Genomic DNA, 14,796 nt, shown 5'->3' with positions numbered 1-14,796 from the left:
AATCGAATATATATCTTCTTTATATATTTCTCCGGTAATATTCCCAATAGAAATATATCTGGTCTTAACTCTATAGGTTGCTGCAGCATTCCCTCTAACCATGTCTGTATTTTAACCCAATAGTACTTTGCTTCTTTGCACGACCACTTCATATGATAATATGATCCTGGCAATTGGTGACATTTCCCACCTTAAATGGTTAAAGCAAAATGGGGACATAGGAAAGAAGGATACTGGCAGGAGAATCCCAGAGACATTGAGCAAATGAGCCATATTAAAGTTTGCAGTTACCCAACCCCCCTTATGGGAAAACAAAGTTGTTGGCCCATAGACAGGGATAAGCAGAGAAGGTAGGAAGGTTTTTCCTTCACTGCTTTCCAGGAGATGCATCCTCCTTCTCCTGACTGCCCAGAAGTTTTTGTAGGGCCCCTTTGACTTCCTTGTTTCGGAGGCTGTAGATTAAGGGGTTCAGCATGGGGGTGACAATACAATAGAGGATGGAGACCAGAGTATCTATGCCTAAGGAGTAGCCCGCACTGGGACGGTTGTAATTCAAATTGATCATCCCATAGAAAAGAATGACGGTAACCAGGTGGGCACCACAGGTGGAGAAGGTCTTTCTCCTTCCACTGTTAGAGCGGATTTGCAGAATGGAAGATAAGATGTAGAAGTATGAAATGACAACAAGGAGGAAAGGACACAACCCTACAAAGATACTTGCCGTGTGAAGAGCCATCTCGTTGGTATAGGTGTCACTGCAAGCAATTTTCAAGAGTGGGGGAACGTCACAGAAGATGTGATGGATCTCGTTGTTTTCACAGAAGGCCAAATCGGTGGCCAGTGCAGTGTGAATGATAGAGTCAAGAAGACCCCAGACCCATGAAGCCGTAGCCAGAGGGACTCGCACCTCCATACTCATGAGTTGAGAATAGCGCAAAGGTTCACAGATGGCTGCATAGCGATCGTAGGCCATCACAGCCAGCAGTGCGCATTCAGTTCCCGCAAAGGTCATGAGGAAGAACATCTGGGCCATGCACTCGTTGTAGGAGATGGTGGGCTGTTGGCGCAGGAGGTTCACCAGGATGGTGGGGAGGGTGACCGAAGAATAGCAGATGTCTAAGCAGGACAAATGGCTGAGGAAATAGTACATGGGACTGTGGAGCCGTGAATCCAACTGGATCAAAATGAGTATGACCGAGTTGGCCACCAAGGTGATGAGGTAGATGGCCAGAAACAGCAGAAAGAAGAAAGGTTGACCTCTGGGCATGCCAGAGAAACCCAGGAACAGGAATTGGGTCACCTGCAGGGTCTGGTTTCCACCTTCCATGAGGTCCCTCAAAGTTAGCTGCAAGGAACAGAATTTAGGAGGGAGCGATGGAAGTTTTCACATTCTTTACAATAATTGTGACACACTAGGAGATAAAAACATCATCATTTGCTATCACCTTCCCATTAATTAAATTAAAAGAGTGTAGTCATTAATTCCTCTTAAAAGAGCCAAGCTGAGCTGGTTCTGCTTTGGGGAAAAAACGTAGTTCAGCAGAAATGCAATCCATTGACTCCAATAGGAGCAGGAAGATTTGCCTGAAAATTGACTCTTTGATTCATATGTAGGTTGACTATTAAGTGGACTATTTCCTGGTTCAAAGGTCTAGCCCCCAGGAATTGCAACAAATTTCCCTTTTCCAAAGCAACTGCACAGGGATCCATTCACTTACTTGGGGTTGGAGTTAAAGGTGAAATTGCTCTTTCTGGTTACTCAGAAGAAAGCAGCATCTCCGGCTGTTGAGCGTCAAGAGGCCTGAGCATCTCTGGGTGGTTCCATTGCTGGTTGAGCTGTCATGGGAGACCAAGGGCGAGCAACAGGGTGGGATCGTCTGGAATCAAACTCAGGACCCCAAACCCATAATCCAGCCTCACTGCAGTATTTGCTTAACTGTGTGGACTGGAGAAATTCTCTCCAGACTATGACAGGAGGGATTCCTACAGACAAAAGGAGGCATTCCTTTTGATACATTTTGGGAAAGGAGGAGAAAGTGATACAGTCATACAGATGCATAAATAATAGATAATGTGAGTTTAGATATTGACAATAATCAACCCTCAAGTTCATTCTCTACTCTTCTGCTGTTACTATCCTCAAGGAAAAAAATATTGTCTTAATACAAACAAATTAAACCAGTTACATTTCCATAGAAGGTTTGACAAAGCTTACAGAGAACGGGACGTTTTCTGAGAAATGAGGACTTCAAGGTTGCCCCAAGTTACACACATTCCTTCTGTGTTTCTGTTTGGCTACCACACATTCATTCCTCAAAGACTTTGTTTTCCTCACAATAGTTTTTGGGGGAAGATTTGAAATCACAGCATTGAGAAGAAGCTTCACAAGCTTCTCCAAGACCCTCTGGTGTGTTTGAACTTTGCTTTGCATGCTTAGCCTTCATTGGGGGGGGGGACGTCCCTCCAGTTAACTCTCCTCAAAAGCATTTTGAGATACACGCTATGTGTAAACTGACATCCTAAATGAAACAGGTCTCCCCTTTCTTGGTAAGTGGGTTGTGTGAAGTAGCAACCATTAAGAGATGGTCCTCCTGGAATTTATTCTGTCTCTCTGCAACCATACTTCAAACTCCTCCAGGTGACCCCAACCCTCCTTTTGATGGACCAGTGAGGTCCTCATTTTTTTCTTGTTTTGATCAATGACCACCCATGTTGGTCCTCAGGAGGAATCCAGGACCGGTCTGAGCTTCTTCTCCTGTCCAGCAAATCCTCCTCTGGAATTTCTCTTCCTCTCCTCACCCCCAAAAGCTCCATTGCTTCCCCAACACCTCTATGCTCTTTCCAAATTCCTTTCCTTCACACGCAACTTTTCTCAAACCCATGTAGAAAGGGGTTTCCACTGCTGTGTGTGAGTTCGTTTGTGTGTCTGTGTAAAGGGGAGTTTAAGAGGCGTGGGGAGTTTGGTACTCAGTAGATGACTCAAGAGTCCCTTCCCAAAATGTTTGACTTGACACCAAGAACTCACCATTTTCCACCAATTTTCACCATTCTCATGTTTTGGGTCAAGATCTCCAGGGAGAAGATCCAGGTCCTTGGTTGTCTCCTCACCACCAATACTTTATTTTTGATATTTTTCTCCTTTCTCGGACATCAGAAAAGAATGAGCCTTTATTGAACAATCTGAATCAGATGCAATTCATGAACCTTACAGAACGACAAAAAAGCCTGATTTAAAAAGGGTGCATGATAAATACTTCCTTCAGCATCCCACCCACCCACCCTCATGCCCTGCTGCAGAAGGGGGCTTTGCCAGGTCTGATGTCCTTCAATATTACCTTTTCTTGTGGCCTCCTCACTTTGTAACAACCTCCAGAATGAAGCTGGCATGTCCTGCTGCTCTTCTTCCTTCTGCTGCTGAATCTTTCCCAGTGAACATTTATGGGATCCAACAGTGCTACTGAGAAGGGGAGTAGGAGAGAAAGGGAGGGAGGATTTTGCAAGCTCTCCCTGGTATCCTCTTCTGACTGGAGGAGGTCTCTCCTTCTTCCTCCGAGCCTCTTTGTGGTATCAGATGCCCCAAATCTTGTCAGCGTCACCTGGCTGAAGAAGAGAGATGGTTTGTACAGCATCTGAATGTCCCTGGAGATCAACATGCACCACAAGCAGGAAAGTGAAGTAGTTGCACACTAGAGATTTCTCCCTGCAAAGGTTGGAGTGAAGGGCAAAGGGTGGGAGCTCAAACTCAGGACAACTTCCACACCCAGAAGGAGGGACTCTCAGCGGAGAACTGAGTATCTTCTGCTTTTCCTAAAACTGGAATGTCCAAGACATGAGATGAAATTATCTTTCCTAGGTTATGTAGATTCTCAATTTTCCTAGGTTAGGATCTTCTACATGTGTTGGACTTTAGTTCCCATAAAGTCTTAGTTTCCATGGCTGGGCATTATTGGCGAAGTAGTTGCACACTACGGATTTCTCCCTGCAAAGGGTGGAGTGAAGGGCAAAGGGTCGGACCTCAAACTCAGGACAACCTCCACACCCAGAAGGAGGGACTCTCGGGGGAAACTCCATGAGAACAGAATTACAAACAAATCCAGGAAGCCGGGGGGGGGGCTGCTCCTGAAGGGAAGGCTTTCCTATTCATGAGTGTCCACCCCAGCTTCTCCACTGCTTGCCATGTGACACAGCAGGTCTCAATCCCTTCCTGAGGTGGGGAAAGTGGGGAAGACCTGTCTCCTCTTGAAGTGGATCAATCAGACATTTCTCTGATGGGTCCTCGGTGTGCACTGGGCTAACAACCTTACTGTCGTTTGTGGGTAAAATTGGGGTCCTGCAAAGAAGCCATCATGTAGAGCAGAACAGTTTGACATGTGTTAAACTGCAGCCATTCTTCATATCTGTTCAAGGCCTGGAGACTATGAAGAACGGTTGCAGGCAGAGGTGGGATTCAGCCAGTTCGCACTGGTTCGAGCAAACCGGTTGTTAACTTTTTGCCCAGTTTGGAGAACTGCCTAATCCCACCTCTGGCTGGCCCCACCCGCCCAGCCCCTCCCAGGAGTTGGTTGTTAAATTATTTGAATCCCACCACTGGTTGCAGGATTTGGGTTTGGCCAGTCTAGAGAAAAGAAGGATTAGGGGGGACATGATAGCATATTTCAGGGGCTGCCCCAAAAAAGAGGGGGGAGGGTCAACCTATTTTCCAAAGCACCCAAAGTCAAGACAAGAGATAATAGATGGAAACCAACCAAGGAGAGAAGCAACCTAGAATTCAGGAGAAACTTCCTGACGGTGAGGACAATTAACCAGTGGAACAGCTTGCCACCAGAAGTTGTTGGTTCTCCATCACTGGAGCTTTTTAAGATGAGAATGGACAAACATTTTTTTCTGAAGTGGTGTAGCATCTCCTACTTGAGCAGAGGGTTGGACTAGAAGACTAGAATTGCTTAACGCATTGTAAGCCGCCCTGAGTCTCCGGAGAAGGGCGGCATATAAATCAAATTAAAATAAAAAATAAATAAAATAAAGACCTCCAAGGTCCCTTCCAACTCTGATATTCTGTTCTGTTCTGTTCTGTTCTGTTCTGTTCTGTTCTGTTCTGTTCCGTACCATTTTTATTCCTATTCCTATTATTTCTATTTCTGTTCTATTCTAGTTCTGGGGATCCTGTGTTTTGAGGGGTCAGACCCAGATCCAGCTCGCAGCATCCTTCCATCTATTCTCTCCACCAGCATCGGCCTTTCAAGGGCTCTGGGTGGATAAATCAAACCGTTCCACGGAGGTCTCATCTCTGCAATTGGCTGTCACCCCAGGTTTATCAGAGCAGACAGTCATATTTTGGGGGGCTGAATCTAAACCAAGAATAACAGGAACAGTAAAGCACAGGTAGTCCTCAATTTACAACCATAATTGGGAACAGAACATCCAACATTAAGTGATATAAGAGCCGTGGTGGCTCAGTGGTTAGAATGCAGTATTGCAGGCTAACTCACTGCTCACTGCCAGCAGTTCGATCCTGACCGCCTCAAGGTTGATTCAGTCTTCTATCCTTCCGAGGTCGGTCAAATGAGGACCCAGATTGTTGGGGGCAAGAGATTGACTTTGTAAACTGCTTAGAGAAGGCAGTAAAGCACTTTGAAGCAGTATATAAGTCAAAATGTTATTGCTAAGTGGGAAGGAAGGAAGGAAGGAAGGAAGGAAGGAAGGAAGGAAGGAAGGAAGGAAGGAAGGAAGGAAGGAAGGAAGGAAGGAAGGAAGGAAGGAAGGAAGGACCCTGGTGGCACAGAGGTTAGAATGCAGTATTACAGGCTTACTCTGGTGAGTGCCAGGTGTTCGATCCTGACCGGCTCAAGGTCGACTCTGCCTTCCATCCTTTGGATAAAATGAGGACCCAGATTGTTGGGGGCAAGATACTCACTCTGTAAACCACTTAGAGAAGGCAGTAAAGCACTGTGAAGTGGTATATAAGTCTAAGGGCTATTGCTATTGCTATTGTTAGTGCTATATAACTAAGTCCAAAGGACATCCACTCAATCCTTCTATGTGTGGATGTTGGTCTAAGAAGTTCTCGGCTCCCAGCACTTATTCCAAAGTTCTAAAGTTTTCAGCAAGGATCTCCCAAGTGAGAAGCATGGAGATGTTTCGTTTTTCTCCTTGGTGGTGGAAGTCATCTCCAGGGATGTGTCAGGCGCCATGAAAAACACCATTTTTTCCCCACAAGTATTGACTCTGTTCATGACACAGGATGAATGCAGGGAAGTTATGGGACCTCCAGTGCCTGAAAGAGACTTGAGAGCAATAAACTAAGACCCTCCTCAAGACAGAATGGTCTACTGGGGAGTTTGCAAGTGGTGGGAAAAAGGAAGGAGAAAGAAGCTCATGTCTGCCAGTTTCATCCAGGAGGCTCTGAACAGGTGAGGAACACGAGGGACAAAGAGATGTCAGATCAACCTGGAGAAAAGGTGTGGGGGAGGCCGAGATTAATGCACGCACAACCCATTTCAAATGTACCTCAACACCAGACATTGTCTGGAACAGGGGTCTCCAACCTTGGCAACTTTAAGACTTGTGGACTTCAACTCCCAGCTTTGCTGGCTGAGGAACTCTGGGAGTTGAAGTCCACAAGTCTTAAAGTTGCCAAGGTTGGGGACCCCTGGTCTGGAAGATGCATAAACTGCATGTTGATGGTGAGAAGAAGCTCACCTCTTTTTCTTGCAAAGCTTTCTCTCCCCCTCCCCTCAAAAACAGAAAAGGTGTTTTTGTTGAGCAAGCTACACACATTGAGAAGAGATCTGGAAAGACTTTTATCTTAGTAGTGGAGTAGGGAAGACACAGAGGGGAAGACAAAGTCCAGAACATGAATGATGAAGGTCTGGAGGAGAAGAGGCTCAAGTGAGGCAAGGAGACAGTCTCTTTCAATCCCCTCCCCACCTTTAATCCCAGGTATTTTGGATGGATGACCTCCCACCTCCACCCCAAAGTCTTCCTCGGGAGGGAGGGAGGGAGAGAACCCTTTCCTCCTTTCTTTCTCCCTGAGGAAGATCAAGTGGCTGCATTTTCTCTGTAAGCAATGATGGGCTAATTTTCATCTTGGCTTTTGGTCCTTGTCCTGATGTCTATGGACCCAGCCCAATGGTGAGATTGTGGCCACAACAGGGATTGTGGACACCCAGGAATGGAGCTAGTTTTGTAAAGTGACTTAGGCTGTTGTGCATACAAAGGCTTGTGGGTGATCAGAGGCAGCTTGTAGCTCCGTAATCACAAAAAGGTTATAATTCTTGACATATTTATTCTTTGCACAAACCCTCCCAAATGCTGGGACCAGAAATCTCCTCTTGTGGAAGTCTGTAGAGATTCTCAGTCTTCCAGTCCTGGTTGTCCCAAAGGTGCCTTTTCTGGAGGCAACTGGACTTCCATATTTTTTTTCTTCTGAAGACGTTTTGCTTCTCATCCAAGAAGCTTCTTCAGCTCTGACTGGATGGTGGGGAAGGGAAGGGCTTATATTCCTTACAGAGAGCTGGAAATGTGCATCCTTTTAGACGGTCCTTGAAGAATTTGCATCCTTTAGAGGGTCGTCGAAGGACCCTCTAAAAGGAGGCCAATGACCAGCTGTCTGCAAGGAATATACATCCTTCCATTCCCCTCCATCCAGTCAGAGCTGAAGAAGCTTCTTGGATGAGAAGTGAAACGTCTTCCAAAAAACCCCCCCCAAGAAAGTCCAGTTGTCTCCTGAAAAAGCACCTTTTGGTCTCCTCTTGTGGCGTCAGGGAAATTGGCACAGCTATTAGGATTCCCCCATAATGATCAGGTGCAAGAACTGCTCTTGAACCTTTGTCTTTATCGCCTTCTTAACCCTTCATTTGGGGGAGGAAGTTTGGGAAGGAATTCAGCTGTTCATTCCCAGCTGTGTCCATCATCCACCCTCCCCATTCTGTGTCTTTGCACAGAGGTGTGAAAGGGAGAATGCCAGGTCACACATGGCATCTGTGCCAAATGAGTTTTGGGGAGAGTTGACTGGAGGGACACGGCTGTAACGGACTGCCACTCCACTGAATCAAACCTATAAACATTCCCAGAATCATCTCTCCTACCTGATGATTTTTTTTTTATTCATGCCAACCATTGTTTAATTATTCCAGTCCAGTGATTCACTCATCCTTGGGAAGCTTCTTCTTCATGCTGTGATTTGATACCAGAGGCTACTCCTAAATTCTGGCGCATTCCAACCTTGTGAACCACAGCTTGAGGGACCTCATGGAAGGTGTCAATCAGACGTTGCAGCTGACCGAATTCCTGTTCCTGGGTTTCTCTGGCATGCCCAGAGGCCACCCTTTCCTCTTTCTGCTGTTTCTGGCCATCTACCTCATCACCTTGGTGGCCAACTCAATGATAGTCATTTTGATCCAGCTGGATTCACGCCTCCACAGTCCCATGTACTATTTCCTCAGTCATCTGTCCTGCTTAGACATTTGCTATTCCTCGGTCACCCTCCCCACCATCCTGGTGAACCTCCTGCACCAACAGCCCACCATCTCCTACAACGAGTGCATGGCCCAGATCTTCTTCCTCATGACATGTGCTGGATCTGAATGCACGATGCTGGCTGTGATGGCCTACGACCGCTATGCGGCCATCTGCAAACCTTTGCACTATTCTCAACTGATGAGTAAGGAGGTGCGAGTCCCTCTGGCTACAGCTTCATGGATCTTGGGCATGGTTGATTCTGCCATTCACACTGCCCTGGCCACCGATTTGGTCTTCTGTGGAGCCAGCCACATCCATCACATCTTCTGCGATGTCCCCCCACTCTTGAAAATTGCTTGCAGTGACACTTATGTCAATGAGATGGCACTTCACATAGCAACTCTCTTTATAGGAGTCTGTCCTTTTGTCCTTGTTGTCATTTCCTACATCTACATCTTATCTACAATTCTGAAGATCCGTTCTAGCACTGGAAGGAGAAAGACCTTCTCCACCTGTGCTGCCCACTTGATTACGGTCATTGTCTACTTTGGGATGGCCAACTTGAATTACAACCATCCCAGTGCAGGATATTCCTTGGGAGTGGACACCCTGATCTCCACCCTGTATTGTGTTGCCACCCCCATGTTGAACCCCCTCATCTACAGCCTCCGAAACAAGGAAGTCAAAGGGGCCCTACAAAAACTTCTGAATGGTTAGGACATTGTTTCCCAACCTTGACAACTTGAAGATATGTGGACTTCAACTTCCAGAATCCCCCACCCATTTAAGATAGCTCTACTTATTTCTTTTTAATGGGACTTAATTGATGTCTCTGGCAGAGAACAATTTGGTGTTTGTCTTGTTGTGTTCAATATGGAGCACTGAGACCTCTTCCTTCAGAAAGAGTCTCAGGCAAGTTTCAGTTCAATCAGAACCCTACACAACTGAAGCATCAACATAGGTTTCATTTCCAAGGTGCAACACCATGAAGTGCCCAGAGTCACTTTGTTGAGTTGGGCAACTATAGAATATGAATGAATGAATGAATGAATGAATGAATGAATGAATGAATGAACACTGTGGGAAGACTCTTCCACTTGGAACTTCCAATGTTATAAAATTTAGGAACCTCCAATGTGTGGAAGCCCCTCCCCCCTCCTAAAAGAATGAAATATTTTGGGGGGTTTTAAAAAGGAAGAATATTGTATTCCCCTAAAGGAGAAATGGAGAAACATGCTCTTCAAGACAGAAAGCAGACTCAGTCTTTCTTTCTTAATAGCCCCCAGCAGATATTTTGTGCACCCATTAAGAAAGATCGGGCCAGCTTATTCACAAAACAAAAGAACTTCACCTCCAGCGATGGGATTAAAAATTTACATTCTCCTCCATCCAAATTCTAAGAACAGGACATGACCATTCAGGACATAATAAGATTAACCCACTACCATTTAGCGCAGTGTTTCTCAATCTTGGTAGCTTGAAGATGGGTGGACTTCAACTCCCAGAATCCCCCAGCCAGCTGGCTGGGGGATTCTGGGAGTTGAAGTCCACCCATCTTCAAGCTTCCAAGATTGAGAAACACTGATTTAGCAGAAGACACAGAGCTCACTACATTGCACAATTTGCTAAGGGCATTTCACTCATTGCACAAAACACATACACACAGAGAGAGAGAGCAGCATTTCAGGACCTGTATAAAAATCCTGGGGCTCATCTAGCTAATTGTTCAGCTGACCCAGAACTGCACCCGGTCTCTGCCTGTGGGTCTGTTCATCAATAACCTTTCTCTCTGATCAGCCTCCATCTTCTTCCCAGCGTCTTTCTCCCAGCTTGGAGCTAAACCAGGGGGATTTCCCTTCCAACAAATGATAATTGAGCTAACCAGTTAGATCACCAGATGCCGTTGTATTTTGCAGCTATAAATTTGCAGATCGGAAGTTATCTCATACGTTGACATGTAAATGGGAAATTAAACATCTTTGGATTTAAATACATTTAATGTTGCTAATGGTTTAATATGACACATCCTCTGTTTGCCACAGGCAGGAGTGCAAGCTATGAGGATAAGAGGCCAGGTGGTCTGCTTCCCACCAGGTGCTTTGATCAAGAATTGGGGGGGGGGCCTGAGCTCCAGTCCAAGTTGGGGAAAGAAAGACAGACACAAGAGGTTAAACAGAGCTTTCCATAGTTTCACATCCAACATTCAGAGATCGTCTTCTTTTAAGGACCCCATAATCCCTTGCGGGGCAGAGTCTGGGCAACTAAATGGATCTGAGTGTTTACTGGCCAGATGCCCTTCCTGTCACCAATGCGGAGTTTTCTTTTCAGCAGATCTATTCTCATTGTGCCCAGAGAGAGAAATATCTGCCTCTACCAAGGATCAAACTCACAGCCTCCTGAGTGTGAGGCGAGAGCTCCACCTCTAGGCCACCGCAACACCCTACCCAACATTCAGAGATGCCAGAGACTTATTTTGGGGCACCTGCTCAAAAGCAGAAGAGCAGCACCCATGGGGAGGCTGTGATAGAGGTACAAGGATCGTCACTTTTTTTCAGTGCCATTGCAACTTTGGTTGCTAAACGAAAGGTTATAAGTGAAGGACAACCTGTCTGAACAGAACTAATCTCCATCCTTCTACGCCCATGGAGCTTTCATGCCTGTTTTCTCTTGATCCATGAGCGATTTAGCCAAGATGGAATTAGGAGTCCAGGAAAGATTGGGCAGGGGGAGATTTTGGGGATCCACTGACGGAGATTAAACAAACCAGTTGCAGCCCGAATAGGTTCAGAGATCACCGCGTGACCAGAAGAGCAGAAGGACAGATCCTGGCGATGTACAATTGCTCGAGGAAGGAGAAGCATCTGATTGTTCCATGCAAGAGGAGACAAGTCTTCTCCACTTCTTCTACCTCGGGGCAGGGTTGTGGTCTGTTGTGTCACACAGCAAGTAAGGGTACTGGAGAAGCGAGGGATGGGTGCCTGCCGTTGGGCAGGACTTCATGGAAGGAGCTTCACATAGTTAGCAGGGAATAGGCCAACTCTGCCACGGCAAGATCCACGCCACCAGCCCTCATCCACCCGCTCGATGGATGTGATGGTCTCTCCAGGGTCAAAGGAAATCTCATCATCCCCCTCTGGGAAAAAAAACGGAGAGGGTCATAACTAGCAGGCAACACTTGTTCAGACCAAGAGCAAGTATCTTCCTGACATTTAGAACGATCGATCAGTGGGATGGCTTCTTTCCAGAAGTTGTAAATGCTCCATCACTGGAGGTTTTCAAGAAGAAATTGGACAACCAATGGCAAAGTGTCTCCTGACTGAGCAAGGGGTTGGACTAGAAGACCTCCAAGGTCCCTTCCAACTCTGTTAGTCCTCACCCGTCACAATCACCTCCATGTGCTTCCCAGCCCCCATTATCCAGAAGCATTGACCCACCTCCTTGATAGTCATAGAGGGCCAGAGCAGAGAGGCTTCCTTCATTCACATCATATATATGCTCTTCAACACCTGAAAAAGAAAATTGTAGAGGTCGGGCAGGGGTGAAATCCAGCAGATTCTGACAGGTGCTGGAGAACCGGTAGCAGAAATTTTGAGCAGTTCGGAGAACCAGCAAATACCACCTCTGGCTGGCCCCAGAGTGGGGTGGGAATGGAGATTTTGCAGTATACTTCCCCCAGGAGTGGGGAGGGAATGGGCCGAGGTGGCGCAGTGGTTAGGGTGCAGTACTGCAGCTACTTCAGCTGACTGCTAGTTCAGCAGATCAGCGGATCAAATCTCACCGGCTCAAGGTTGACTCAGCCTTCCATCCTTCCGAGGTGGGTAAAATGAGGACACAGATTGTTTGGGGGCAATATGCTATTTAGAATACTATCTTTGGTGTAAGCCGCCCAGAGTCCTCAGAGAGTGGGCGGCATAGAAACATGAATAATAAAATAAAATAATAAATAAATTTTGCAGTATCCTTCCCCTGCCACGCCCACCAAGCCACGCCCACAGAACCGATAGTAAAAAAAATTGGATTTCCCCACTGAGGTGGGGTATCTTATTATGACCATCGTCTGACTGATCCTGCCTCAACTGCTCCCATGCTCCATGGTGCAAGAATTTAAATCAAGGCACATCTATCACAGAGGGATATATTCCAAGAGGGATCTTGGAGTCTTGGTGGACAATATGAGCCAGAAGTGTCATACAGCTTCCAAAAAAAGACAACGCAATTCTAGGCTTCATCAACAGAGGGATAGAATCAGGATCACGTGAAGTGTTAATGCCACTTTATAAGGCCTTGGTAAGGCCACACTTGGAATCCTGCATCCAGTTTTGGTCGCCACGATGTAAAAAAGATGTGGAGACTCTAGAAAGAGTGCAGAGAAGAGCAACAAAGAGGATTAGGGGGCTGGAGGCTAAAATATACGATGAATGGTTGCAGGAACTGGGTATGTCTAGTTTAATTAAAAGAAGTATTAGGGGTGACATAATAGCAGTTTTCCAATATCTCAGGGGCTGCCCCAAAGAAAAGAGGGTCAAGCTATTCTCCAAAGCACCTGAAGGCAGGACAAGAAGCCATGGGTGGAAACTAATCAAGGAGAGAAGCAACCTAGAACTAAGGAGAAATTTCCTGATAGTGAGAACAATTAACCAGTGGAACTCAATGCCTCCAGAAGTTGTGGGTGCTCCAACACTGGAGGTTTTTAAGAAGCAACTGGACAACCACTTGTCTGGAATGGTAGAGGGTTTCCTGCCTGAGCAGGGAATCGGACTAGATGACCTCCAAGGTCCCTTCCAACACTGTAACTCTCTTAATCTGCTACCAACAATGCTTCAAACTGTTGGATAATTTACCCCTTCCCTTCCTACTCCTACTCTTGCAAAGCTTTTTTGTGATGTTCAAAGGGAATTTGTCTTCCTGTTGTTTAATTATTCTGTGTCCTGCATTCTGAGGGAACTGGGAAGCTCTTAAAAGGGGACCTGCCTGGGGAACTGGGATTATTCTTCCAAACGCAGTCTCGCTCTCAAATCCAACATATTTATTTATTAAGGTTTATATGACCGCCCAACTCACGGTGATTGTAGATGGCTTACAGAAATAAAGTCTCCAATGTAAACCCTCATCCACAGGTGACAACAATCAAACCAACCACTTGATGGGCTCCATATCATTCTTTGGGGTTCCCTGGACCTCTTGGAAAACCAGGGTTTTCAGGGCCTTTGGAAAGACTGGTGGGACCAGTCTTATCTCCGCAGGGATGATGTTCCACAGGAAGGGAGCCACCACAGAGAAGGCCCTGCTTTTTGATCCCACCAGATGGGCCTCCTTAAGAGAGGGAGCTCGTAACACACCCTATGTTCTGAAGTGACCTTCTCTAGCCCAGCTTTTATTAAGCAACAACCAGCACGTACTACACATTTACGTCAAGACTTGAGTCCCCAGCATGAAGGTAAAGTTCAACCTACTCAACCAACTCGCTCTGCTTCTCTCACCTGAAGAAGTCATTCCTCCAGGCTGGCCGCTGCAGAGTTCCTCATAATCCTGGTCCCCCTCAGCACCATCATCTTTGGAGACGTCCGTGTGGTCTGGCATTTCCTCATAATCCCCCCCTTCGTCGTCAGCTAAGGGAGGAGGTTCCTCGTAGTCCACGTGTCCAACCACCTCCTCATAGTCACCTCCGTCCTCGATGCTTTCCGTATAGATGGGCTGCTCCGGTTCCTGGTGGCCAGGAGGTGGGAGAGGAAGCTCTCTGGGGTCACCATGAAAGTCCAGGCTCCGTGGGGGAAGAACAGGGGGCTCCTCCTCTTCCTCTTCTTCCTGGGAAAAGAAGAACCACGTCCCTCAACAAACTCGCTTCCTATCAAGGGTTATTTTTTTCTGGAGGAACCAGAATTTGACTAGATGGGACACCCACCTAGGACAACCGTTCGTTCATAAAGACAGACAGCAATAGTCCACACTATATGATACCGGTAATCCTCGACTTATAACCATAATTGAGGAGGGGGCAGGAGGAAGAGGAGGAGGAGGAGGAAGAGGAAGAGGAAGAGGAAGAGAAAGAGGAGGAGGAGGAGGAGGAGGAGGAGGAGGAGAAGGAGGAGGAGGAGAAGGAGGAGGAGGAGGAGGAGGGGGAGGAGGAGGAGGAGGAGGGGGAGGTCTGTAGGGTCCTGGGTGGTCTCTGAGTGTGGTAATTTCCTGCAGATATTTCATGACCCAACTAAGTAACATCACTGGTGCCCTGATGATGTTACCTAGTTGGGTCACGAAAAGTCTGCAAGAAAACAGCCAAGCCCAGAGAGCACCAGGGGGCCCTCAGATGCACAGAAGCTTTCTGGAAACCAAGGGCTC

The 14,796-nt window shown here is 46.7% G+C and overlaps 3 protein-coding genes across 3 annotated transcripts in view; 1 reads left to right on the top strand and 2 right to left on the bottom strand.

Moving 5' to 3' along the window:
- Nucleotides 1-367: 367 nt before the first annotated feature.
- Nucleotides 368-1,351, bottom strand: LOC139319286 (olfactory receptor 5T7-like). Its single transcript, XM_070947074.1, has one exon. It carries the CDS (start codon nucleotides 1,325-1,327, stop codon nucleotides 368-370), a length of 960 nt encoding a protein of 319 aa, XP_070803175.1. The 5' UTR covers nucleotides 1,328-1,351.
- Nucleotides 1,352-8,250: 6,899 nt separating this feature from the next.
- On the top strand, nucleotides 8,251-9,177 carry LOC139319313 (olfactory receptor 5V1-like). The gene has a single exon (XM_070947124.1). The coding sequence runs from the start codon at nucleotides 8,251-8,253 to the stop codon at nucleotides 9,175-9,177; it is 927 nt and encodes a 308-aa protein (XP_070803225.1).
- A 1,252-nt stretch (nucleotides 9,178-10,429) lies between these two features.
- The window catches only part of GOLGB1 (golgin B1), a 54,113-nt gene continuing 49,746 nt past the window's right edge, over nucleotides 10,430-14,796 (bottom strand). The window contains exons 31-33 of the mRNA XM_070947250.1: nucleotides 13,941-14,265; nucleotides 11,895-11,966; nucleotides 10,430-11,593 (exon numbers count right to left, since the gene is read on the bottom strand). Coding sequence (XP_070803351.1) covers nucleotides 11,457-11,593; nucleotides 11,895-11,966; nucleotides 13,941-14,265 — 534 coding nt within the window. The 3' untranslated portion in view covers nucleotides 10,430-11,456. The remainder of the gene's footprint in view (nucleotides 11,594-11,894; nucleotides 11,967-13,940; nucleotides 14,266-14,796) is intronic.

Source organism: Pituophis catenifer, unplaced genomic scaffold (genome assembly GCF_029215685.1).
Source record: "Pituophis catenifer annectens isolate HBS135680 unplaced genomic scaffold, rPitCat1.0.hap2 SCAF_7, whole genome shotgun sequence".
Lineage (NCBI taxonomy): Eukaryota > Metazoa > Chordata > Lepidosauria > Squamata > Colubridae > Pituophis > Pituophis catenifer.
Note: the sequence above shows the minus strand (reverse complement) of the source record. Positions and strands in the feature narration are given on the sequence as shown.

Excerpts from the sequence above, each read along its gene's own strand:
- LOC139319286 (XM_070947074.1), bottom strand. The coding sequence starts at position 1,327 with ATGGAAGGTGGAAACCAGACCCTGCAGGTGACCCAATTCCTGTTCCTG.
- LOC139319313 (XM_070947124.1), top strand. The coding sequence starts at position 8,251 with ATGGAAGGTGTCAATCAGACGTTGCAGCTGACCGAATTCCTGTTCCTG.